This window comes from Canis lupus, chromosome 31 (genome assembly GCF_011100685.1).
Source record: "Canis lupus familiaris isolate Mischka breed German Shepherd chromosome 31, alternate assembly UU_Cfam_GSD_1.0, whole genome shotgun sequence".
In the NCBI taxonomy this organism is placed as follows: Eukaryota; Metazoa; Chordata; class Mammalia; order Carnivora; family Canidae; genus Canis; species Canis lupus.
Window position 1 is genome coordinate 584872 of NC_049252.1, and position 25653 is coordinate 610524.

Here is a 25653-nt window from a genome sequence, read left to right on the forward strand (position 1 = left end):
TCTGAGGAATTGTACAAAATGGAAGTTTTTCATAGGAAGAAAAGTGGGGAAAGGAAGTTATTAGTAAAAGAAAAGGATTGTAGCAGGCTAGGTCACTTTACTTTAGGGGAAGAGAAGGGGCCTTACCGTGCAGATGACTTTATATTCCTTTAGGGGTCATAGAGGGCCCAGGTGACAGATTACCTCATTGGTGCTTATCAGAAAATTCCTGATTGAAGAGTTAATATTTAACATTTCTGATTAAGGTTGAACCTGCAATTAGATTAGGTATTACACCTCAGTTAGGTGACTTGGCCTAAGTGATGCCATTTGGGGTCTTCATTTTTCTTTTTAATGAGAAAATGGCAGGTTATTAGCCCTGATATTACCTACCATGTAAAGATCAAAGAGAAATCACTTACATTTGTTCATGAGGGATAGCATGATCTGTACCTTCAGCATGGGGGGAGATGCAAAGATGAAGTGATAAGTACTATAATGTGTTATGGCTCTTTTGGATTAAAGATGATTTCATACACACAGAAATAATAAACTTGATACTCCCTGAGCTCTGAGGGAAGATTTAACTTCCCTATCACTTGATAGCATTATTTCCCTGGATTTGAGCTTTAGTCCAGCTCAGAGTAGAGGGTGGTATGTATATTTGGGTGAGCCTTACTCTGCTGGACATGTACTCCTTTGGATTAATAGGCTGTGTCTCCCAGTATAAACTAAATATGTTTCTGAGGTGGGTGTAAATATATTAATTCAACAGATTATTTCTTCTTTACCAGGTCTTTGAATAAATAAGTCACAGGATCAAATTTAAGTGAGAAAGGTCAAGAAAAAAATTTGCTATATCCTGTAGATTCTGTTTCCTTCTGTCTCTTCTGTTTTTCTTTACATTCCCACTGCCAGGATTAAGTTCAGAACTTCACCCCTTGCTTCAATTACTGGTTTGCTTACTAACAAGAAGTCATAATCACTGGTACCCTCTCTGCTCAAATCAATTCAAGTATACATACTTTTAAAAGAATTAATCTACACCTGTGATATTTCTATTTATTAAAAAGCACCAAAAAAAAAAAAATAAAAAGCACCGATAACCACTCATTGACAGACAACCAAATTGACTATAAACTTCTTTTTCTGACATTCAAAGTCAGCCACAATAATGGCCAATTTCTCTTTTGATTTCTTCTTTTGTCCTAAATAGCTGCCATGCTATTTCATGAACAAGACTCATGAAATACTGGCAGGATTCACTCCTGATGATGCTTTTCCACTTCTCTTACTCAAACGCTATTTATTATCTATTTTAGATACATTCTTTATGAAATTTTGTTGATTTTTCTCAATGAGATATGATTAACTTTTCCTTTCAATCATCATGATTATGCAAACAACTTCCAATCCAGATCTTTGTTTTTTTTTTCTATTATAGTGTTCATTTGTCTCTTTGTTTCATCTTTTTATTTTTTTAAGTAAGCTCTATGCCCAGTGTGGGGTTCGAATGCATGACCCTAAGATCAAGAGTTGCATGCTCTACTGACTGAGGCAGCCAGGCTCCCTGTTGTGTTTCACCTTTTAAATTGTAAATGTGTTAAGGGTGAGAGACTATTTCATTATTTTCTGTACCTTCCATATAGTATATCGCAATGCCTTATACAGAATGAGAACTCTGTAAATATTTGTTAGGTTGAAGTAATGTGTCATAGATACATAAAAAAAATTAATGTAATGTATTCTTAAGTACCTGACAAGGAAAGACTATTTAAAATACACATAGACAAATCATAAGAAACTCTTAAGTATAAGAAACAAACTGAGAGTTGTTGGAAGGGGAGTGGGAGGATGGAGTAACTGGGTGATGGACATTAAGGAAGCACGTGATATAATGATCACTCAGTGTTATATAAGACTGATGAGTCATGGAACTCTACCTCTGGAACCAATAATACATTATATGTTAATTACTTGAATTTAAATAAAATAAAAAAAATACAAAAGTGTAGCTTAAAAAAGGAGTGTATTGTTTTTGAAATGATCTTGGCTGATGTTATGCCTTCCAAAAGGCAATCTATCAACTTGCTGGTTCAAATGAAATGAAATCTCAGAAACATGGTTATTTTATTTTTTAATTCTTCTATAAGTAAGATAATAAATAGGGAAACTTATGAACTGTTTTGGCTTACTGAACTAGTGAAGAGATCGGGAGATATACAAAACATATATTTATAATTAGCATAATATGAATCTTTGCTGTTGATTTCTATCAATTGAAAAACTAGAGATGTTTTGAAAGTCAGAGGAAAGTTCTAAGAATTCCTATAACATTCACTCTAGTAAAAGGGATATATGTTTAAACTGAAGGTATGAAACTTCTGAAGTGTAAAATATCACTGACATTTTATTTATTATTATTATTATTTTTTAAAGATTTTATTTATTTATTCATGACAGAGAGAGAGAGAGAGAGAGAGGCAGAGACACAGGCAGAGGGAGAGAAGCAGGCTCCCTGCAGGGAGCCTGACGCCGGACTCTATCCCTGGTTTCTAGGATCAGGCCCTGGACTGAAGGCAGCACTAAACCGCTGAGCCACCAGGGCTGCCCAGCAACTGAGCTTTGTAACATTAACAGAAATGAAATCTCTTTTACATTTAAAAAAAGATATTAGGAATATAATATGGTGAGTAACCTAGGGTACTTAGTGCCTTAAATTTGATTCCTACGTAAACATGGGGCAATTAGAACATCTCCTCTGGAATCCTCTTGAGTTACTGTTACTAGGGTGATGTTTTGATTTCAAATGTTGGTAATACATGGTTAAGAAAATATCATTCTAGGAATTCATTTTGAACAAAGAATATGTTAAATGTGCACAAGTTCTGTATTCAGAATTATTTTGCAGTGCCTAACTCATTTTATGATTACTCTTTACTATCTAAATACAAAGACAATATCAATCTCTGACTTTGACATTCCCTCCAGTCATATTAGGAGTCCTTGTTTTTGTTTAGTTGTTTTGAATTTTTATTTTTAAGTAATCACTACACCCAACATGGGGCTCAAACTCACAACTCTGAGATCACAAATCACACTGTCTTCTGCTCTCCTGACTGAGCTGGCCAGGCGCCACAGAAATTCTTGTTTGCTCCTTTCCACCTCCTTTCTTTCCCAGGATAATATGAAGAGGGGACAGAAGTAGTTAGGTAGAGAAATGTTTGCTTTGTGGTGAATCATCTTCTCTACAGAATAATAGAATTGTATAATGAAACCATAGGATGATATAGAAATTATAGGTGTTATTAATTAACACTCTTCTGTAATTATTATAAGCCATAAACCTGGAAAATCACTACTGCTACTACTAATAATTATATACTTCTAGTTAGCCTTTTAGGGACATTGCATAGGCGAAATATTGTTATCTTCTCATTTGAGAGAAGTTATCTTCTCATTTGAGTACTCTAGAATAATGGTCAAAAGAAACATGTTTTACTCAATAAGTTTATATTCATGTTGCTATTAAAGTATGAATTATATTCTTATAATTTTAGCAGTTTGTATTTCCTTCTAAAAGGTGAAATGTTTTATCACTCAGCATTCATTTAGGTATTCCTCTCAAGAAATCCCAACCTTTTAATGATAAACTTCTTTAACATCGGCATCGTACAAGTTTTTGGAATGCTTTCTTGAAGTCTTCATTAAAGATTGTATAAATCAGTGGATTTATAAGAGAATTGAGATATCCAAGCCATGTCAAAAAATTGGACATTTCTTCAGAAATTTTACACTTTTCACAGATATTAACAACCAATTCTTTTACAAAGAATGGAAGCCAACATATTACAAATGCACCCAAGATTAATCCCAAGGTAGTGGCTGCTTTGTGTTCTCTTGTGCCTAAGATCTTTTGTCTTCTCCAAGATTTCTCATGCTTGAATTCAGACCTCAGGTTTTTCACTGTGCTATGAATTTTATCAAAGTCTGTTGATGGATCAGATAAAGATTTTTCTAGCAGGTAGGGTGTGGAGACTAGTCTAGTGCTTTTCTCACCACTCCCGAAAAGGACTTGGCCATTCACCTCCTCCTTGGCAATCCTGCTTGCTTGTCTCTTGTGGTATAATGTTTTTGCTGCTTTATATATTTTGTAGTAGAGGATCAAAATCAATGTTAATGGGATGTAGAAAGCTCCAAATGTTGAGTAAATAGTGGAAACAATGTGGTCATGTTTTATGATGCACTCATCATCTCGGCTAGTTCCTTGGTGCCTCCAGAATAAAGGAGGCATAGAAATAAAAATAGATATAATCCAAACAATTATAATCATAATGCCAGCATGCTTGGGAGTCCTTTTCCTGGAGTACTTCACAGCATCTGTGATCGCCCGATACCGATCCAAAGCTATAGCAGAGAGATGTAAGATGGAACACGTGCAGCATGTAATGTCAACACTCAGCCAAATGTCACAGGCCACCTGTCCCATAATCCAGCTTTCTCTGGCAATGTACACAATGCTGAAAGGCATCACCAGGACAGCTACAAGAAAATCTGTGACTGCGAGGGAGCAAATTAAATAGTTGGCTGGGTGGTGCAGCTTCCGGGTCACAATAATTGCAGCAATCACAAGGGAGTTGATGGTCGTTGTCATCAATGCAAGCCCAGAGAGAGTGAGGGACACCAGAATTTTGGATGGCATTCTGTTTAACAGTTCTTCTGAGGTCAAGTTTTGATCAGATGAGTTTAAGAAATCCATTTTTGGGGTTTTTATTAAAAGATTAATATAGCTGAAAAAATGGATACCTGTAACAAAGGAAGAGAAAATCAATTCAGAGAAGTGTTCAAAATTTTTTCTCTCCCTTTCAGAATAAATGTTTAAAAAGTATATGTATATATTTTCCTAGAATATTCTATGGATTAAAAGAAATGGGAGTTAAGATTATAGATTTTCTTTTCTTTTCATTTGATTAAAAAATTCCAATGAGAACAGTAACAAACAGTAACTTTCAAAACATTTCTTCAAATACAGCTCAAATTAAACAATTTTTATGAGAAAACTTAACCTATTATTCAGTAAAATTTTTACCATCACAGAATTGCATTTAAAAGCTGTATTAATCCTAGCTATGTTTTCCCTTATCTCTTCAGAAAAAGTTTAATAGCACATACCATTAGTATATATGTATGCATTATGTAATATAATATAAGAAAATATCATAGTAAAGGCAGTATTCAAAAATCATAAACAGTTCTGTACTTAATTCAGTTGTGTTGCAGACATTATCATTGGGCTCATGGAGACTAAAGGAATTTTTGTAAAGGGGAAATAATTAAAAATATCTTTGGTATATCCCTAGCGTTCTATGATCATTTTATGAAATTAGAAAAATGTCAAAGTGTTTAGAAGTCTTTGTGAATATAAGTAGTTCATTTGGTTTAAAAAGATGAAATAAAGTTAGTTGGAGTCAAATAGCCATGAAACACTGCTCACTAATACAGTGACATATATGACCAAGTAACTCACTTAACAGGGTGAACTTGCCAGCTTGGAGAGCTTACAATGGCACCCACTCTGAAATGGAAATTATTTTCTTTACAAGTCACCATTGTGAGCTTAGACCATATAACTACTTCTGAAAGAGGACACGCAAACATGTCTTATAATTTTTGCTTCCGTCCATGCTATTGCTTAATTATAAGTCAAACAAGAGCAATTGGAGCGTAATGAAATAGGATTAATCTTTTTTTATAAGATAGTATTTTAAAGTTTGTGTTGTTTTACATCAGTCTTTCTTTCTTTCTTTCTTTCTTTCTTTCTTTCTTTCTTTCTTTCTTTCTTTTTTTAATTTATTTATTCATTCATGAGAGACGCAGATTGAGAGAGAGGCAGAGACATAGAGGGAGAAGCAGGCTCCATGCAGGGAGCTCAGTGTGAGACCTGATCCCTCCCGGATCCCGGGATCACGATTTGAGCCAAAGGCAAGCACCCAACTGCTGAGCCACCCCAGGCATCCCTCTTTTTAAATAATTCTTTAGCAGCTAAGTATTTCTTTTTTTTTTTTAAGATTTAATTTTTTTATTCATGAGACAGAGAGAGAGAGAGAGAGGCAGAGACACAGGCAGAGGGAGAACCAGGCTCCATTCCACGCAGGGAGCCTGATGCGGAACTCGATCCCGGGTCTCCAGGATCACGCCCTTGGCTGAAGGCAGCGCTAAACCGCTGAGCTACCTGGGCTGCCCAGCAGCTAAGTATTTCTTAAGAAAAGATAGAGAAGACAGAAATCTGAAACTTTATTCTTAGTTATAACTATTATTGTACTTCCATATTACTTAAATTATTTTTATTTTTTTTTTATTTTTATTTTTTTAAAATATTTTATTTATTTATGACAGATACAGAGAGAGAGAGAGAGGCAGAGACACAGGCAGAGGGAGAAGCAGGCTCCATGCACCGGGAGCCCGATGTGGGACTCGATTCCGGGTCTCCAGGATCACTCCCTGGGGCAAAGGCAGGCGCCAAACCGCTGCGCCACCCAGGGATCCCTATTTTTACTTTAAAGTGATTATGTTTCATTTGTTGGAACAATACTTTAAAAACCATAAAACAATACTTTAAAATACTTGACATTATTATATCGCTTCCTATGAAGTGTGTGTGTGTGTGTACAATAAAGCCTTGAGGTACAGCATATCTAGTATTCTACCTGTGTTTGGTTATCAGTACTAAATTTAATTTTTATTTTCCAATATTCATTGAAGGCAGATGCTGATGGCTTGCTCCTAAGCAAATTGAGTGGCACAAGAAATGTGAACACCTACTACTCAGAAAATGAGTCATTGTCCTGTGTGTAATTGAGAAGGCATTATATATCTACATTATTTGTATCAACACTTACCTGTTTGTGAAGGGCAACTAAGCTCCAAAGAGTGGAAGCTAAAGTTTCCTTAGAAATTCTAAACCCATGGTTCTCTGCTTTTGTTTTCCTCAGTACCATCAAGAAGACTGTGAAAAAACACAGATTACTGCCTCTCCCCTTCTTTGGAGCTAGCTATTCAGTAAAACTGGGACCTCAAACTTGCATTTCTTTTTTTTTTTTTAATTTTATTTATTCATGAGAGACACACACAGAGAGAGAGGTAGAGATATAGGCAGAGGGAGAAGCAGGCTTGCCTCAGAGAGCCTGATGAGACCCCAGGATCATGACCTAGGCAAAGGCAGATGCTCAACCACTGAACCACCAGGCACCCCTCAAACTTGCATTTCTAACAAGGTCCCAGGTGTTGGTGTTGCTGCTGCTGTTGGTCCAGGGAGTGAGGTTTTTTGGGAGAACCCAACATGGCTGTTACTCACTGTTTGTCTAATTCTTTTACTGCTATTCCATCTATGAGTTCCTCTCAATTGAGAGTAGTTCTGAAATTTCTGCTATATGAGTTAGGTCATATGACCATATTTCCTAAACCCATACTGGGTCATAGGGCCTGAGGCATAATGGTATGGTTAGCTGTACCATTGGGATTGTTATGAAAATCCTTGCTATATCAATGGATCTCATAGTCTTTAGCTATTTTATCTTGAAATACATTTAGGCAGTCAATGGTTACAGATGAAATGTTTACTCCAAGCCAGTTAGACATATTAGAAACATGGTAGATTAATTAGTTTCTACCTTCCGTCTAATTCTCCCCTGCCCCGCTGCCATTCTCTCATCATAAAACTTGTACCAAGTAGTCAATTAAAAACTAAATATTTTCCTGATCAGTTAATTCTTTCCAACAGTGTTTATTTACTGTTTAATTAATTAGTTTATTATTTAGTACCAAGGGAATTTATCTTGTGTTTATTTAGTATTATAGGAGTTGATTTAAAAGTGATGACATTTTCCATATTATAAGCAAAAATAACTTTCCACTTTAATTTGCCTGATAAAGAGTTTTGACATAAAAGTCTTTCCAGAAATAATTCTGAAATAACATTTTGAATAGAATATTGAAAAAGAGAAACTGTTTGGAAATAGTTATATGTGGTTTCATAATAAAAATGAATTCTATTGGTAAATAAACCAACTTAAAATTAGCAGGTGGATTATTTAATAATTCAGCTGAATCCTCTAAGAATCATATCATAGCATCTAAATTAAGCTCAATAAAATGGTAGTTAATGCTAAAGAAAAAATAAAAATGTATTATATAAAATTTATTGTGGTTTCTAAGAAATCTTCCCATTATTAAATTTAGAAAACTAATCTTCTGATAGTTGTTTTTGTCAAAAACAACAACAACAAAAAAGGGAAAACAAATGTAAACAATCACAATTGGGTTTCTTTTTCTTTTTGTTTTATTTTCCTTGCCACTTATAATTAAAATTTCAGTAAGCCATATACCTTCATTAATTCATACATGACCTCCAATCAGATTCCTATTTTTTTACATCTTAAATGTGGGGCTAGGTCTCACGATCCTGAGATCAGACCTAAGTCAAAACCAAGAATCCAAGGCTCAACTGACTGCGCCACCCAGGTGCCACAAGTTAGGAGCAATTATTATTTCTCATTTCATATATAAGGAAACTGAGGTACCAAAGTTTAACAAATTTCTCTATGATGACAACATAAATAATTGTTAGGACAAACCCATTCCCTTAATCACCATTTTCCTGTCAGTGAAAAATTTATTATTTTACTTAAAAACTCTGTTCTAGTAATGAGATCTACAAAGTAACTACTTTTTTTTTGTAAAGTAAAGATTTTGTTATAGAGTAACAACCATCTTCAAATGCAGGCAAATATCCAGTACAATGAACCTCTTATTTCTTGATAAGGATGTTTAGGATAGTGACTATGTCTAAATATGTAAATTGCAATAGAAATGTATTCATAGTGTTTTCAAAAATTTTTTTTACTGCCTTTCTAATTTAGATACTTTGTGTTCTCATTATATTTCTTTAAGAGATATTTACTGAGTTCTATTTATGTGCTGATTAATCTGTTAGGTATAAAATATGGCAAGAAACAAACATATCCCTGAACAAAACAAAACAGCAAACAACACGTTGTCCTTTTTTTTTTTTTTAAGACTTTATGTATTTACTTAACACAGTGAGAACACAAGTGGGGCTGAGGGGGAGGGAGTGGCAGAGGGAGAAGCAGGCTCCCCGCTGAGCAGGGAGCCTTATGTGCCCTGAGCCGAAGGCAGACACTCTTTTTTTTTTTTTCTTAAGATTTTATTTATTTATTCATGAGACACACACACACACAGAGGCAGAGACATAGACAGAGGGAGAAGCAGGCTCCTCTTAGGGAGTGGATGTGGGACTCGATCTCAGGACTTCAGGATCACACCCTGAGCTGAAGGCAGGTGCTTAACTGCTGAGCCACCCAGGCATCCCCAAAGGCAGACACTTAACTGACTCAGCCACCCAGGTGCCCAACACATTGTTCTTAAGAATCTAACACAATAATGAAACAGCCAAACATATAATTGTAATACAACAAAACAATACAATAAGGGCATAATAGAGGTGTATATAGTGTCCTAGAAAAACAAATGAGGGAGAATTAATCATACCATGTGATTAATGATACCAGTGAAAGCCTTTTAAGGTACAGGGGAAAGCAGAGGTGTATAAACACAGGGTGTGAACTTCTGCAAAATGGCAGCATAGAAAGACTGAATTTACCTCCTCCCATGGACACACCAAATTTACAGCTATATATGGATCATTTCCCTCTGAAAAAGATCTGAAAATTAGAAAAACTGCTTCTCCACAACAAAGAATTAAAAAAGGGCAGCCCCAGTGGCGCAGCGGCGCCCAGGGCGTGATCCTGGAGACCCTGGATTGAGTCCTAAGTCAGGCTCCCTGCATGAAGTCTGCTTCTCCCTCTGCCTGTGTCTCTGCCTCTCTCTCTCTCTCTCTCTCTCTCTGCATCTCTATGAATAAATAAATAAAATCTTTAAAAAAACCAAAGAATTAAAAAAGACCACATCCAGACAAGTAGAAGAGGCAGAGATACTGTTTCACCAAAAAGCCATCCCTGGTGTGGTGATACACAAAAGGGTGGGGATCTCACCAGTCTGGTTCTTCCTCTGGAGGAGAAATGTGTTGGTGCTCCACATTAGGTACCTAACCCATAGGATCTGTACTGGAGAGATAAGCCTCTAAACTTCTGACTTAGACATCTAAGGGACCCAAAGTGATGTAGAAATCTGAGATTTCCCTTTGAGTGGGCTCAGGTGTGGTCTCACTTGTCCTGAGACCCAGCAAGAGAAAAGCAATTTGAAAAGTGCCTAGACTATATGTGAAGGAGATTCATTTGCTAATCTAAAAGCATCTTCTGGAGGGGCTTAAGGTAGTTGAAACTCTCCCTGGATACAGAGGCACTGGTGGACACCATTTTTGCACATTTCACCATCTTTGCACATTTCACCTACCCTGTGAAGGTAGGTGAGCTTAGACATCGCATCCTTCTGCTATATTGCTAAGACAAGTAGGGTGAGTGGTTGCAGTGCTGTCATGCTGCCTTCTAGAAGTTGGAGAGCCCAGATGTTTGCAGCACTTCCCTGTTCCCTGGTGGGGTCAGGTGAGCATGAGTGGTTGTAGTGTTCTCCAGTTCCCGGGTTAAAACATTGGGTGGTTATAACATCCAGCCCCCGACTAACTGGGGCTGGTGAGCAACAGATGCTGCAGAATGTCACAGCATTCTCCTGCTCCCAGCTTAAAGTCAGCACACATACAGACAAGACACTTTCCCACTGCATTCCTGAAGCCCGTGCATGCCTGCAGTCAAAACATTTCTCTGCTGCTATTCTGAAACCTGGAAGAGTGCCCCACCTTCTGCACTCTGGTTTCCTAGCTAAGGCCAGCAGGCACATGCAGTACATACAGAGGGGATCCTTTAACTGCCAGGCCCTCATGATTGAGGGGGCTGGGATTCCTGAGCTCCCAATAATGTAACAATCAGAAGACAGCTCTTGGCAGGCCACCTCTCTCAGGGAACTATATAGACAGCAGACTGAAATACAACTCAAGGCTTCCTGTGAAAAAGATCAGTTTTCTTAGCCTGGAACTTCAGCCTAAGGGACAGGCTTCAGGTTTCCCATACGACTAGAAGTTAAGGAGGGTTTCCCAAAACATAAGCAGGGAGAAATCATCCTTGTGCACTGCCCCTCCCCCATAGCCTTCCAGTGCTTGATGAGACCTCTCTGGAGCTTCACACTCCTCTGGAGCCCCAATTTTTGGGACTATCACTTACAGGATACCTCCAGATCCCCTGGTCCAGAGGCTAGAAGGGATTTTGATTGAGGTCCCACATGACTGTATATATCTGCATAATTTAAAAGCTATTGCCTCAGGGTCTAACTTCCAATCAGCCTGAAACTAGGTGCTAAATGAGATTCCTCCCCTTGGCTCACAGACAGGTCTTGGCACACTGTCCACAACTAGGGCACATCAAGAATAAATCAGGTGGTTTAAATAATCACAAAGGTTTGAGAGACAACCAAAAGCTAGGTTGAATAAGAAGGATCATCACCTATACAAGGACACTCCTTAAAGAACGAGAAGGAGAGAACTGTTTCACCTAATACATAGAAGAAACACAGAGTCAGGCAAAATGAGGAAACAAAGAAATATGTTCCAAATGAAAGAACAAGACAAAACCTCAGAAAAAGGCCATAGTGATAAGAAGATAAGTAATCTACCTGGTAAAGAATTCAAAGTAATGGTTATAAGAATGGTCACTGAACTGGGGATAAAAATGGATGTACACAATGAAAAATTCAAAGATAGAAAATATCAAACAGAAGTCCCAGATCTGAAGAATACAATAAATGAACTGAAAAATAAACTAAAGGGGTCCACAGCAGACTAGATGAAGTAGAAGAACAGATCAGTGAGCTGGAAGACAAAGCAATGGAACTCACCCAGACAGAGCAGCAAAACAAAAACAAACAACTTATGAGGATGAAGATAACCTAAGTGACCTATGGGAACATCAAGTGGAATATAATTTGCATTATAGGGGTCCCAGAAGGAGAAGAGAGAGAAATAAATGGGCAGAAAACTTATATGAAGAAATTGTGGCTGAAAACTTCCATAACCTATGGCAGGAAACTGACATCTAGCTCCATAAGCCCAGAAAGTTCCAAATAAGATGAACCCAAAGAGATAAACCACATCAAGACACATTAGAGTTAAAATGATGCAAGTTGAATATAAAGAGAGAATCTTAAAAGTAGCAAGAGAAAAACAAATTGTTTGCATAAAAGGGAACCCCAATAAAACCATCAGCAGGTTTCTCAGAAGAAACTTTGCAGGTCAGAAAATACTGGCCTGACATATTCAAAGTTCTAGAAGGAAAAGACTTGGTTGGAAAACCAAGAATATTGTACCTCACAAGACTACCATTTAGAATTGAAGGAGATATAAAGAGTTTTCCAGACAAGTAAGAGCCAAAGGAGTTCATTGCTACTAGATCATTTTTATAAGAAATATTAAAGGAACTTCTTTAAGCTGAAAATAAATAGTACTAATTAACAGCAAGAAAGTACATGAGAGTAAAAATCTTACTGGAAATGGTAAATACAGAGTAAAGGTACTGGATTAATAACAAAGTTATTGTGAAGGTTAAAAGACAAAATTAGTAAAATTAACTAAAATATAATTAGTTAAGGGAAACAATAAAAAGATGTAAAGTGTGACTTCAAAAATATATCACATGGGAGGGAACAAAAATGTAGAGTTTTGGAATGTGTTCAGATTTAAGTTTATATAAACTTAAAACACACACACATACATATCTCTCTCTCTCAAAAAGATGAGGAAATGCGAGGCATATAGCAGACACTGATTTGAATCCATCTGGGCAAATGCTGTCAACGTGCTCTGTTCTGAGGGTTAGAAATGTACCCTCATTAGATCCACTTCTACTTGTTAATCTGGTTCCCTAATTCTCTGTGGCTCTTGAATCCTTTCTCTGGGCTCTTGACTCTGCTCTCAGAGAGATCCTGTTTTTTTTTTTTTTTATTTTTTTTATTTTTTTATTTTTATGAGAAATAGTTTGCATTTACAGTTAAGTAAATTTCACCGCCCATTTTCTGCCTATAGAAAATCTTTTCATTTTAGAAACTTTGTTTCCCTATGAATCTGATTGGAAGTCATGACAGGCCCCCAGATGCCACATGCATAGTTTTACAAGGTAGACTTCTCTTTGGTTTGCTTAGAATATTGGAACTGTGGGACAACATCCTTAAGATTCTCAGAAGCCCTTTCACTAGCTGAGGGCTCTACTAGGTATTCCCTTAAGCCTTTCTGAAGTCTTTTATTTATTTTTTTTTTTTTAAGATTTTATTGATTTATTCATGAGACACACACACACACACACACACACACACACACACAGAGGGAGGGAGAGGCAGAGACACAGGCAGAGGGAGGAGGGAGAAGCAGGCTCCATGCAGGGAGCCTGTGGAACTTGATCCAGGGTCTCCGGAATCACGCCCTGGACTGAAGGCAGCGCTAAACCGCTGAGCCACCTGGGCTGCCCTGAAAAATCTTTTTTTTTTTTTTTTAAGATTTATTTATTTATTTATTCATGATAGACATAGAGAGAGGCAGAGACACAGGCAGAGGGAGAAGCAGGCTCCATGCCAGGAGCCCAACGTGGGACTCGATCCCGGGGCTCCAGGATCACACCTGGGCTGAAGGCAGCGCTAAACCGCTGAGCCACCAGGGCTGCCCAAGGCTTTCTGAAGTCTTAATAAATGATATTACAACCATACCCTTGATCTATTCTTTGTCCTGAGGCCACTTTTACTTCGAGAATCTTTTGCTGTCTAGACAGATCAATGATATGAAATATGTTTTGTTTTCCTATCTTGGCAAGTCCTGACTCATATATTTCTTCTAAATTTTACTTGCAAACTTCAGTTTATTTTTTTCTTTCCACACCTTATTATACACAGCTAAAAAACTGTCAGTTGGCACTTTAAACATTTTGCCTAGATCCATAAGTTCATCAAGCACATTTTATCTTTCAAGTCACTGGAGACCACACTTTTACAAATTATTTTGTTACTACATAACATGGGCTGCCCTTTTCCTAGTTTCCAAGATGCTTTCACCACCTCCTTCCAGCCCCAGTAAAATTTGTTCACTTATAGTCTTCTCACTGTTTTTTCAGTATATTGCCTTGTTCCAAAGCCAATGTCATGTATTTTGATCTGAGTTTACAAAGATGGACTGTGCTTGAGTGTTGGTTGTCATTTTGGCATCCCTATGAACTTCCAATACCTTCAATGTAAAGGAGAAGTAGGGAACTACATTACCCAGAATATCCTTCTCTAAATCTGGCTTTAGAGTTTGATAGTGAGAGGAATTCCCACGAAGTTTGGTGAGTAGAAGAGAAGGCTGGTTAATGACTCTCTGAAGGTGGTTGCAGCCAGATACATGGTCAAACATTGACAGCAGCTTCTGTGTACTCTTATAAATAGTTGTTGGAAATTTTCTCAGATATTTTGAGAACTACAATAGTTTCCAAGAAAGTCTTTGAGAACTATCTACTTAGGGACTTTAGGTTAAGGTGCTGTAGGCAACAATTGGATTGAATTACATTTTAACTTTCCTAATCTTTCCCCCCTTGGTGTTCAACATCAACATAACTCCAATATCTTCATTAAACACTTTATTATATTTTAGTGACTCAGTTTCCTGACCAGTCCCAGAATAATACATGCGGATACACTGCTAAGTGATTGTTGGAAATTAATAACCAAAGCAGCTTTAACAGAGTACTGAAAATATGAAGCAATATTTTCATTAAGACCTTTAATGAAAACAGTTTTTAAAAAAGATTTTATTTATTTATTCATGAGAGACCCAGAGCCACAGGCAGAGAAAGAAGCAGGTTCCCAATGGGGAACTGGATGCGGGACTCAATCCCAGGATCCTAAGATCATGACCTGAGCCACTGAGCCACCCAGGTGCCCCTGAAAGCAGTTTTAACCATGGAAAAGTTAACCAGCTTTAACTAAATCTTAAAAATGTTTAGAAAGAAGAGAGCAATTCTGATGTTAGATGAAATTTACATATTCACATATTTCATTGCATGAATGATTCTGTTTATTGTTTTCAAGAGATACCTGCATGGTAGTCTGCTAAAGCTGGGAAAACAAATTGCAACAATGAAAGATCTTTTTTTTTTTTTAAAGATTTTATTTATTTATTCATGAGAGACAGAGAGAGAGAGAGAGACAGAGAGAGAGAGAGAGGCAGAGACACAGGCAGAGGGAGAAGCAGGCTCCATGCCAGGAGCCCAACGCAAGACTTGATCCCGGGACTCCAGGATCGCGCCCTGGGCCAAAGGCAGGCACCAAACTGCTGAGCCACACACGGATTCCCCCCCCCCACCCATTTTTAAAAATATTTTATTTATTTATTCATGAGAGACACACAGAGAGAGGCAGAGACACAGGCAGAGGGAAAAGCAGGCTCCCTGCAGGGGTCCTGATGTGGGACTTGATTCCAGGACCCTGGGATCATGCCCTGAGCCAAAGGCAGATGCTCAACCACTGAGCCACCCAGGTGTCCCACAACAATGAAAAATCTTATGGAAGGTTACAGTACATTCAGTGAACTGTGAAACTATCTATAGAAGCACCTGTTATGGAAAAGGAAGAAAATACTGCACAAACTCAATATGTTATACTACTTCCTTTATTTGTTGCTGAAACCTAGCATAGAAGAAGCTGAATGTGTATATGTGTATGAGCAGAAGAAGGATGGAGAATATGGAAGGGGTGGGGTTGTGAAGGTAGTAAGAACTGGTGTTTATTCCTGATACTGGGGCTTCAGTTTATTAAGAGACTATCATATATTGTGAATAAAGGCCACACTGCTTGAGTTAAATAAATCTTCATTTGAAGCTTGTCTCCTCACCGGTATGAGCTCAAAAAGTCATTTTAGCTTTCAAACACTCACCTTCTTTGGTGAAGTGAAGATGATAAGAGTCAAACCTTTTATTTATTTATTTTTAGACCAATAGTCTTTATTTCCTTACTTGAGAATGTTTTTTTTCTTTTTTAAGGATTTATTTATTTATTTATGAGAGACACATACAGAGAGGCAGAGACACAGGCAGGGGGAGAAGCAGGCTCCCTATAGGGAGCTCGATGTGGGACTCGATCATAAGACTCCAGGATCATGCCCTGAGCCAAAGACAGACGCTCAACTGCTGAGCCACCAGGCGTCCCTAGAGTCAAAACTTTTAAAGTGTTATTGAAGATTAAATATAAATCCATTAGGTCCTGGCACCTAATAAACTCAATATTTATATTTGTCCTTTAGAGGGGCTAGCAACCTCTTCCTTCAGTATTGTCATTAGCATTAGTGAAAGCATTAAATGCATCTACAGGGTAAAAAATATTACAGTATTTTTATTTTTACCTCAGTCTTCTTTTTATGGTATCTATAGTAATTGTCTAATGCCGTTTTCTAATGCCAAGTGTTTTTTTTTTTTTTTTTTTATGATAGTCACACAGAGAGAGAGGAGAGAGGAAGAGACATAGGCAGAGGGAGAAGCAAGCTCCATGCACCGGGAGCCCGACGTGGGATTCGATCCCGGGTCTCCAAGATCGCGCCCCGGGCCAAAGGCAGGCGCTAAACCGCTGCGCCACCCAGGGATCCCGCCAAGTTTTCTAATTCCACAATAAGAAGGTGGTGGTGGGAGGAAACAATGTGCAATTACCATAACTGAGAAATGATGTACTCTTTTAATATTTGAGTTAAAAATGGAAAACAATATGTTAGCAAGCTAGAGATCAAATTTTGAAATACATGTTCATGATCTTTCTTTCCTCCTTGCCTAGCATTACCTCATCTTGAGTATTCAGTAAGGCAAATAGTTCACTCCATATTGACACTGGATATAATAATGTCTTATGTAAGTGTTTATTACCAGCAACTAGACAAAGAATCTAGAAATTCTGTACCTTTACTGGAAGGTTACTGAAAAGTTGAATTTTAACTATATGCTAGATATGAAGAATATTTTTAAAAATTTCTTTTTAAAAAACATTTATTTATTTTGAGAGAGAGAGAGAGTGTGTATAGGATGGGGGAGGGCAGAGGGTGAAGGAGAGAGAGGATCTTAAGCAGACACCCCACTGAGCATGGAGCTCAGTGTGGGGCTTGACCCCATGACCTTGAGACCATGACCTGAGCCAAAATCAGAACTCACACCCCAGCCAACTGAACCACCTGGGCACCCCTAAAAAATTTCTTTCTCAAATTAATTATTAGCTATCTGGTAAATATCTTAACTTAGATACTTAATTTTGTATTCCTAATCTAGAATAAAATAATAGATTGGACAAGTCTTTCTCAAAGTTTGCGGAGACAATGGCTAAGTTTACCTGAACATGAATAAAAATGCCATAGTAAATTATTTTCTAAAAAAAAAAAATCACATGGTTGGAATGTGTTAAAACTCAGTGAAAGCTATTGTGAGGTTAAGAGTTCTAATTTTGCTTATGTTGTTGTTATATAAAAATTTTTTTAAAAGAGTTCTAATTTTAGTGATGATTTTTGATTTGACAACTTCAGTCTTTTTGATGCATAATAACTAGTTATCCACACCAAGCTGGAAAGGTTTAAGCAATTTCAAGCACTACAATCTCTTTTTTTTTCCCTCTGCTTTTTAAAAAATTAACTATTTATTTTTTTAAGCCAGCACTTGAAAACCATCAATTATATTTTATATTTTAAGCAAATTTAACTGGTGGGATGAAAGGTATTTCACTTGATTAGGATGTATGCCTCTCCACTTAATTCTATTTTTCTTTTGTAAATATGTTTAATTGGAAGTATTTCTCTTCTCTTGTCATCTTCAATTCACTTTCTCTCTTTTGACTTCCCTTACTTAGGCTTTATAAACTTTATAAAGTACAGCTTTATAGTAAGTGCTACCTTGATTAACTGAGTATCATAAATAAAACAAATGATTAATACTGACACTGATTGGATACCATTGGCTTGCTAGGGCTGATATACAAAGCGGTATATCTAGTAACATAGTGTAGTGATTAATTGTAGTGCTTAATTGCTGTCAGTGGAGAGTAATTGATTTGTCATCTTCAATTAATAATATTATAGAAAAAAATATTATAGAATGTTCAGCACTGAAACGCAAGACAGATAGAATAGAGCCATGACTTGGAGCTTTGCTTAAGCACAATATGGTCTTCCAGTCTGCTGGGTATTGACCATAATATGAAGAAAAGCATAACTTTTAAATTTGCATAAGATAGGCAGGAATTGACTGAAACATGTTAAGCTTAAATATATACTGGCCTTATGTGAATATATGGTATAAAGTAGTCACAATGTTAGATGAGACGGGTATCTTTCTATTTTCATTTTATTTAGTTGGCTTTACATAATGCTATGTCTTATATTTCTTTCTTTTACACAGTAAATTATCCTAAAATGCCAAGATACAGATTGAAGCACAGAGTTAAGATAGTAACATCTTAAGACTCAATCTGAAAATAATTATGAGAATTGTCTATATCTGAATAACAAGAAAGGAGAACTTCTCTTCATATATTTTGACTTAACTTCCATCTAAGAATACTGAAATTGCTACCAAATAGTTTTTCTCTTCTCCAAGATTTTTGGGCTAGCTTTTTATATGACTTTTTAAAAAAGAATTTATTTATTTATTCATGAGAAATACAAAGAGAAAGGCAGAGGCATAGGAAGAGGGAGAAGCAGGCTTCATGCAGAGACCCTGATGCGGGGCTCGATTCTGGGACTCTGGGATCACACCCTGAGCCAAAGGCAGACGCTCAACCACTGAGCCACTCAGGTGTCCCTTTATTTTTTATTTTTTTTATTTTTTTATTTTTTATTTTTTTAGGTGTCCCTTTATATGACTTACAAGTTCTTAGTAACTTGAAACACTTCTACTCTTCTCCTAATGTGATTACTACAATAGAAGTGGCTATTATTATCTCTGATTAGAAGTATTTTAATGCATATACTTGGAATTGACACTAATAAAGTCATGTATTCTGGAGAACATTATAAACAAATTAGGAGTTTGTTGGGTATTTTGGATATGGCATGGTTAAATGATGATTTGTGTATATTACCTAGATGTGACTTAGCATAGAACACATTTGAAATGTCATCTGAACAGAATGACAAAATATTGGAGAACACAATGCTTGAACCTCCTGGTTTGTTTCCTATGTTTTGAGCATCAGTTGATAAAATTTATTAAGCAATGAAATGTGTGTTAGGTTCTACATGTGTTACATATGCATAAAAGATGCAGCCCATCCCATCAAGGACTATCTTGTTTCTCAGTAGTTGGGGAAAAAAGACAAAAATTAATTTAGTTTCAGCATTATAGTTGGCACTCTGGATATAAAGACGAATATCTTGGGGTGCCTGGGTGGCTCAGTTGGTTAAGCACCCAACTCTTGATTTCAGCTCAGGTCATGATCTCAGGGTCATGAGATGGAGCCCCATGTTGGGCTCCATGCTTGGGTGGGGGGAGTTGCTTCTCTCCCTTTCTCTCTCTAAAATAAATAAATAATTAAATAAATAAATATTTAAAACAAATGAATATATCATTAAACATTTTCTCAAAGAGCTCACTATCAGGTTATACAGATCATTGCACTATGATGAGATAAGTGCATTATGGTAGCCATTTAAAAAAAATTTCCAAGTATCCAAACCTTTTCTTTCTTATAATAGTAGGGACATTAACAGCCATATTTATTGGATATTCATTATTAAAAATATTGATATTGAAGTTCTCTACCAGTTGGCAAATAAAATATTAAAAACTATATTAAGTGTTATATCTAAAAATATACATTCTAAAATAAGTAAATTAACTCAAGTCAATCAAGACAACTATTGAAAATTGTCCTCTTATTTACTGAGAATTGATAATAGAAATATCGACTATGGAAAAATCTCAGGCAGAATTTTGAATATAATTGCTGTTAGTTCTGTAGAGGTTGAGGGAGGTTTCAGTATGATGAACAATATTGCTGCTATTAAAAAATATCTCCTTCTTGAGACCACAAGTTCTGCAAAGATGTTGCCCATTGATCCCACTGAGGTGGTTACAGGGCCTGGTTGTGGTTCCTACATGGCAGCTAGTTTCCCTGGCTGGCTGCTGAGCAGAAAGTGGTGACCAAGACAGGAGCAATAGCTGCCTGCTGCTCAACAGCAGTGCAGTGTGCCAAGGTGGCATTGGTGAAAATTGTTATTGAGAACTGTTTCTGGATTCAGGTCACGTGGGACTCTGACATCTAGGTTCCTCCCTGGCCATGATGCACACACAGTGTGTCTAGCAGTATATAGTATGGTTCCCCTACCCACATCACAGCTTTATAATTCATCCATTTGTATATCATTTCTTTTTGAATTACTCCTAATTTGAGTTTATCATCTATTTCCTGTTGAGAACTTGACTGATAATAAAAATTGTAACTCCTTGGCAATGATTGTAACTAACATTGATGAGTTTGGTAGTAAGCATGCATCCAAAGACAAGTGAATCTTAGTAATTTTGTAGGAGTTCCCAAGAAGGGGAATTTTTTATTTTTTCCACCGAACATTAAGCCATGATTATTTAAGTTTAGGTCTCTTAAAATGCCTTTGCCACCACATGAAGCCTGAGGATGAAGCCAGTACTTATAACCTGAAATGTACTATGTGATACATGCATTGGTAAATATGTAAGAAAAAAGCCATGATCATTCATGGAAGGTTGCAGCAATTCTGCCAGAGAAGACCAGAAAAGACCTTACACTGGAATTTAAATTTAAACTAAGGCTTGAAGAGTTTCCTGGGTCAGTAGTTGGTGGAGGGGAGTAGGTTGCTGTGAAGGCCTTTTGAGAGAGGAAACAATATGCAAAGATACAATATCTGGAGAAGTATGGTAGGAGAATGGTTTGAATGGATATAACAGTTTAGGTTGAAAACTTGGATAGGAAGTTGGAGTTTTATATACCATAATGCTGAAGGCCATGCAGAGCCATTGGAGAATGTGAAGCAGAATTAGGTAAAGGGTAGAGGCTAGGATAGGAGATTATTAAGTAGGCTAGGTGAAAGACAATGAGTCTCCAGCCAAGGAATGAAACAAAGGGATGAGGAGAGAAAACAGTTTTAAACCCTTTTTAGTGTATGATAGGGTTTGAAAGCTTAATTTGGGGGGTGGTGAAGTTTGAGGGAGAAGGAGCAGCTAGAATGATTCCTGTGTTCCATGAGGGGCAACTAGTTGGATGGTGATATCGTATACATGGAGGAAACACAAGAAAAGGTTTGGTGGGGAGGGAAAAGGATAGGGTCACGGTGAAAGTAATAGTTTCAAACACACTGAGACTAACATATAAGACAACCGATATGGGATTATCTAGAAGGCAGATCTGGATTGGAAATTTAATTCATCTATTATTAGCTGAATCCCTGTGTATCTATAAAATCACTAGGGATTGGTGAAGGCAATGCACTGAAGAATGAATAGAAGATGAAGAATTGGAGAAAGTCAGTATGAAGTGTTTCTTTAAGAGGTTTGATTATTAATGAAAAACTTAAAATTTAGAAGCTTTTCAAAAGGTAAAAAAAATGGAAAGTCTGGGTTGAGAGATTTGATTTTTTTAAAAACAAACATAATCTGGTGTACTTATGCAGCATGGGAACTAAAGCTCTCAGGCAAAGTGAACAGTTAAACTATAAACTTAATTGTCATTTATTTGTTTATTACACCTTTCCTCATTAGAATATAAGCTATGTAAGAGCAGAAACTTTAACTCCTGGCCCTAGTGCAAAATTTGGCTCATAATGGTCAAAAAAATTTGAGTGAATAATGAATGAAAAATACTCTGTGTTGATTGAGAGTGAGGAAAGTATTATGTTCTTTTATACATTGCTTACATAAACTGGTACAACCCCATGGAGACAATGTGGTGGTAACGTTTGATACAATCATTCTATTTCTAAGAATTTATCTTATGAATATATTTTCATGTATAAGAAATGAATATGTCCGTCAATACATATAGATAAATAAATTATTGTGCATACTTATAATGAACAAATAAACTCTTTATATTCTGACATAAGATTTCTAAAACATATTTTAAAGGGAAAAATCAGAGGGTAAACAAGTATGTATGGTATTTTACTCTTTTTAAAACATAAAGAATATGTATGAGTACAGTTGCTTATTTATACATCCAGTATCTCTGGAAAAATACACAAGAAACTGATAACTGTGGTTATCTCTGGGAATAGAAATAGGGAAAAGCATTTGGAAAGAGATCCTAAAATTTTATACTCATGATGCATTTATCTACTTTTCTTTTTTTAAAAAAGATTTTATTTATGTATTCATTTCATTTATTTATTCATGAGAGACAGAGAGAGAGGCAGAGACACAGGCAGAGGGAGAAGCAGACTCCATGCAGGTAGCCTGATGTGGAACTGGATCCTGGGACTCCAGGGTCATGACCTGAGCTGAAGGCAGACGCTTAACCACTGAGCCACCCAGGTGTCCCACATTTACCTATTTTTCAAAAGTAATTAACAAAGAAAAAAAAGCAAACTTATTTGAGCACATACATCAGTTTTGTTTTAAAGATCTTATTTATTTATTTGACACAGAGAGAGAGAGAGAGCACAAGCAGGAGGAATGGGAGAGGGAGAAGCAGCCTCCTTACCCAGCAAGGAGCCCTATGTGGGGCTCCATCCCAGGACCCTGAGATTATGACCTGATCCAAAGGCAGAACCTTAACCAACTGAACCACCTGGATGGCCCTGAGCACATTAATTTATGTCAAACATCTTCCTTTTTTTAAAATTTTTTTTAAATTTTTATTTATTTATGATAGTCACACAGAGAGAGAGAGAGAGAGAGAGAGAGAGAGGCAGAGGGAGAAGCAGGTTCCATGCACCGGGAGCCTGATGTGGGATTCGATCCCGGGTCTCCAGGATCACGCCCTGGGCCAAAGGCAGGCGCCAAACCACTGCGCCACCCAGGGATCCCGTCAAACATCTTCCTAAGTACTTTGTATGATCTTATTTGAAACCAGAGGAACAAAGATAAGTGAAGGAGATAAATGTGTAGCTTGTGAATATGTGAGCACATTGGGGGAGGGTGGAAAGTGGGAGGAACTTGAAGATTTTCATATGTCATAGACTGTATCTTCTCTCTGAAGAGGAGACATTGTCATCTGTTGAGGGGGAGGAGGTAGGGATCATGAAGGGTGAGAAGAACATTTGGCACAGTTATAGAGAGTAGGAAGGGAATGATCAAAGGCAGGAAAAGATTCTTTGTATTGTTTAAGCTGTTTTGGCATAATTTTTATTATAGCGCAATTTTATTTTTTAAATAAAAAGATTTATTTATTTATTTTAGAGTGAGAGAGGGTGTGCATGTGCACGAGTGGGAGGAGGGGCAGAGGGAGAGAATCTTCAGGCAGACTCTCCACTGAGCATGGAGCCTGGCCCAAGGTGGGGCTTGATCCTACCACTCATGAGTTCATGACCTGAGCTTAAATTGAGAGTCAGATGCTTAAATGACTGGGCTGCCCAGATGCCACAGTCCAACTTTAATTTGCAAATGCTCTATACCCCTGGTATGAGAGAGGAAAATAAATGTTGGATTATATACTTTTTTTGTGGGAGAAGAACAATGAAGAAATTCACAGAAAAATAGCTAAAGTCAAATGATAACAACACCAATCAGAAAATAAGTTTATAACTGGAGGAGGTAGCAGCTGAAGGTAGCACCTGAAGAAAGGGGTGAATTTAATGAGTCAAGTGAGAATTTCAAGGCTGAGCTGTGATCTTGTCCAGTTGGTCACAAAATTTCTCTCTTCACCTGTGGTTTTCTGTTGCTCAGGCCACAGCCTGGAAAGGCAGCCCTCAGGGTAAAAATCTTTTCAGGATGTCTCCAGCTGGCCAGCTTTCCACTGAGCAATCCTTACAAGGAAGCATCTGAACACTTCTGGCATGTTATTACCCAGGGGACTTGTTCTAGGTCTAACTCAGTTAATTATTCTCAAAGTGTAGGTCCTGGACCAGCAGCATCCACATCAAGTGAGAACTTACAGAAATGCATATTCTCATCCCCTCCCCTGGCACTGAATCAGAAACTTGGGGATGATATTAAAGCCTCTAGAGGTTTTGGACACATGCTCAAGTTAGAACCAACTGCTCTAGCTGTTTTCTCTCACCTGAGATAACCACTTGGTTAATTAACCCCATCACCTCCTTTACTTATTTTTTAAAAAAGATTTTATTTACTTACTCATGAGATACCTGGAGAGAGGGAGAGAGAGGAACAGACACAGGCAGAGGGAGAAGCAGGCTCTGTGCAGGGAACCTGATGTGGGACTCAATCCCAGGCCTCCAGGATCATGCCCGTGGCCAAAGGCAGGCGCTAAACCGCTGAGCCACCCAGGGATCCCCATCCATCACCTCCTTTAAGTCTTTGCTTTAAAGTCTCACTACTCTACTTAATATTTCTTTTTTTTAATTATTTTTAAATTTAAATTCAATAAGCCAATATATACTACACCATTAATTCCAGATGTCTTTTTTTAAAAAAAGATTTTATTTATTTATTCATGACAGACACAGAGAGAAAGAGAGAGGCAGAGTCACAGGCAGAGGGAGAAGCAGGCTCCATGCAGGGAGCGCGATGTGGGACTCAATCCCGTGTCTCTGGGATCATGCCCTGGGCCGAAGGTGGAGCTAAACCCAGGCTGCCCCCAGATGTCTTAATATTTCAAACCACCTTTACTCTTCATCCTTCTTATATTACCTTTTCCCCTTCATCTTTCTCATCAGCTTTATTCTTTTTCCTTAGCTTTTATAATTTCCTGTAGTATATATTTACTTCGTATAAATGTTTTTGTCTAATTGATTTGAGTGCAGGGATCTTTGTTTTGTTGATAATGATCTCTTCCAAGTTCCCAGAACAGTGCCTGATGTATATAATAGGACCTTAACTGATATTTGTAAAATGATTCTTTGTCCACTGTCTAATGAAGAGCCATGTCCAAAGCAGTCACCTTTGTTTAATTTGTGGTGAAGCAATTGTCCAACAAGAGTCTCTCAGCCTGAGGCTTTCCCAGGTATGGGTTTCCAGTTGAGGTTTTCCAGGCTGTTTCCCTGGCAGTCTCCTTAGAATTCTTCTCTCTCAGTTGGTGATGAGACCTCCACCCTCACCCTTACACCTCCCTCACCTCCAGACACACTTCCTTATAGAAAGGGGGGAGGGGCAAGCTCTCAGCAAATCTATGATTTTCTTCAAATATTATCCTTACTTTCTAATTCTTACCCTCTTCAGCTTTACCACTGCAATAATCTTGAGGTAGTGAAGACTAAGATATATAAAGCTTGGTTTCCCTACTGCTGTCTCCATTCTGAACAGGGCAGAATTTGGTATAGCATCTTGTACTGGAATATGGTAGTTCCTATCTGTTTTTGTAAATGTCAGCCCAAATTAGAATGTTTATATTTTATTATTTATACTAGGTGGTCCTCCTGGCCTTTTTAGTCCATTCTTTATATTGTAGGCAAAGTAAGTCTTTAAAAACATGACTAGAGGCACCTAGATGGCTCAGTGGTTGAGCGTCTGCCTTTGG

The 25653-nt window shown here is 37.4% G+C and overlaps 1 protein-coding gene across 12 annotated transcripts in view; it reads right to left on the reverse strand.

The window, feature by feature from the left end:
• Positions 1-2478: 2478 nt before the first annotated feature.
• Positions 2479-25653, reverse strand: part of HTR1F (5-hydroxytryptamine receptor 1F) — a 156096-nt gene continuing 132921 nt past the window's right edge. For 10 of the 12 annotated variants that reach the window (XM_038581178.1, XM_038581177.1, XM_038581173.1 and 7 more), the window contains one exon: positions 2480-4785. In XM_038581178.1, the coding sequence (XP_038437106.1) occupies positions 3638-4738 (1101 nt within the window). In that variant the 5' untranslated portion in view covers positions 4739-4785 and the 3' untranslated portion in view covers positions 2480-3637. Of the gene's footprint in view, positions 4786-25653 lie in introns of all 12 variants that reach the window. The other 2 variants (XM_038581181.1, XM_038581182.1) reach the window with 1 other exon arrangement.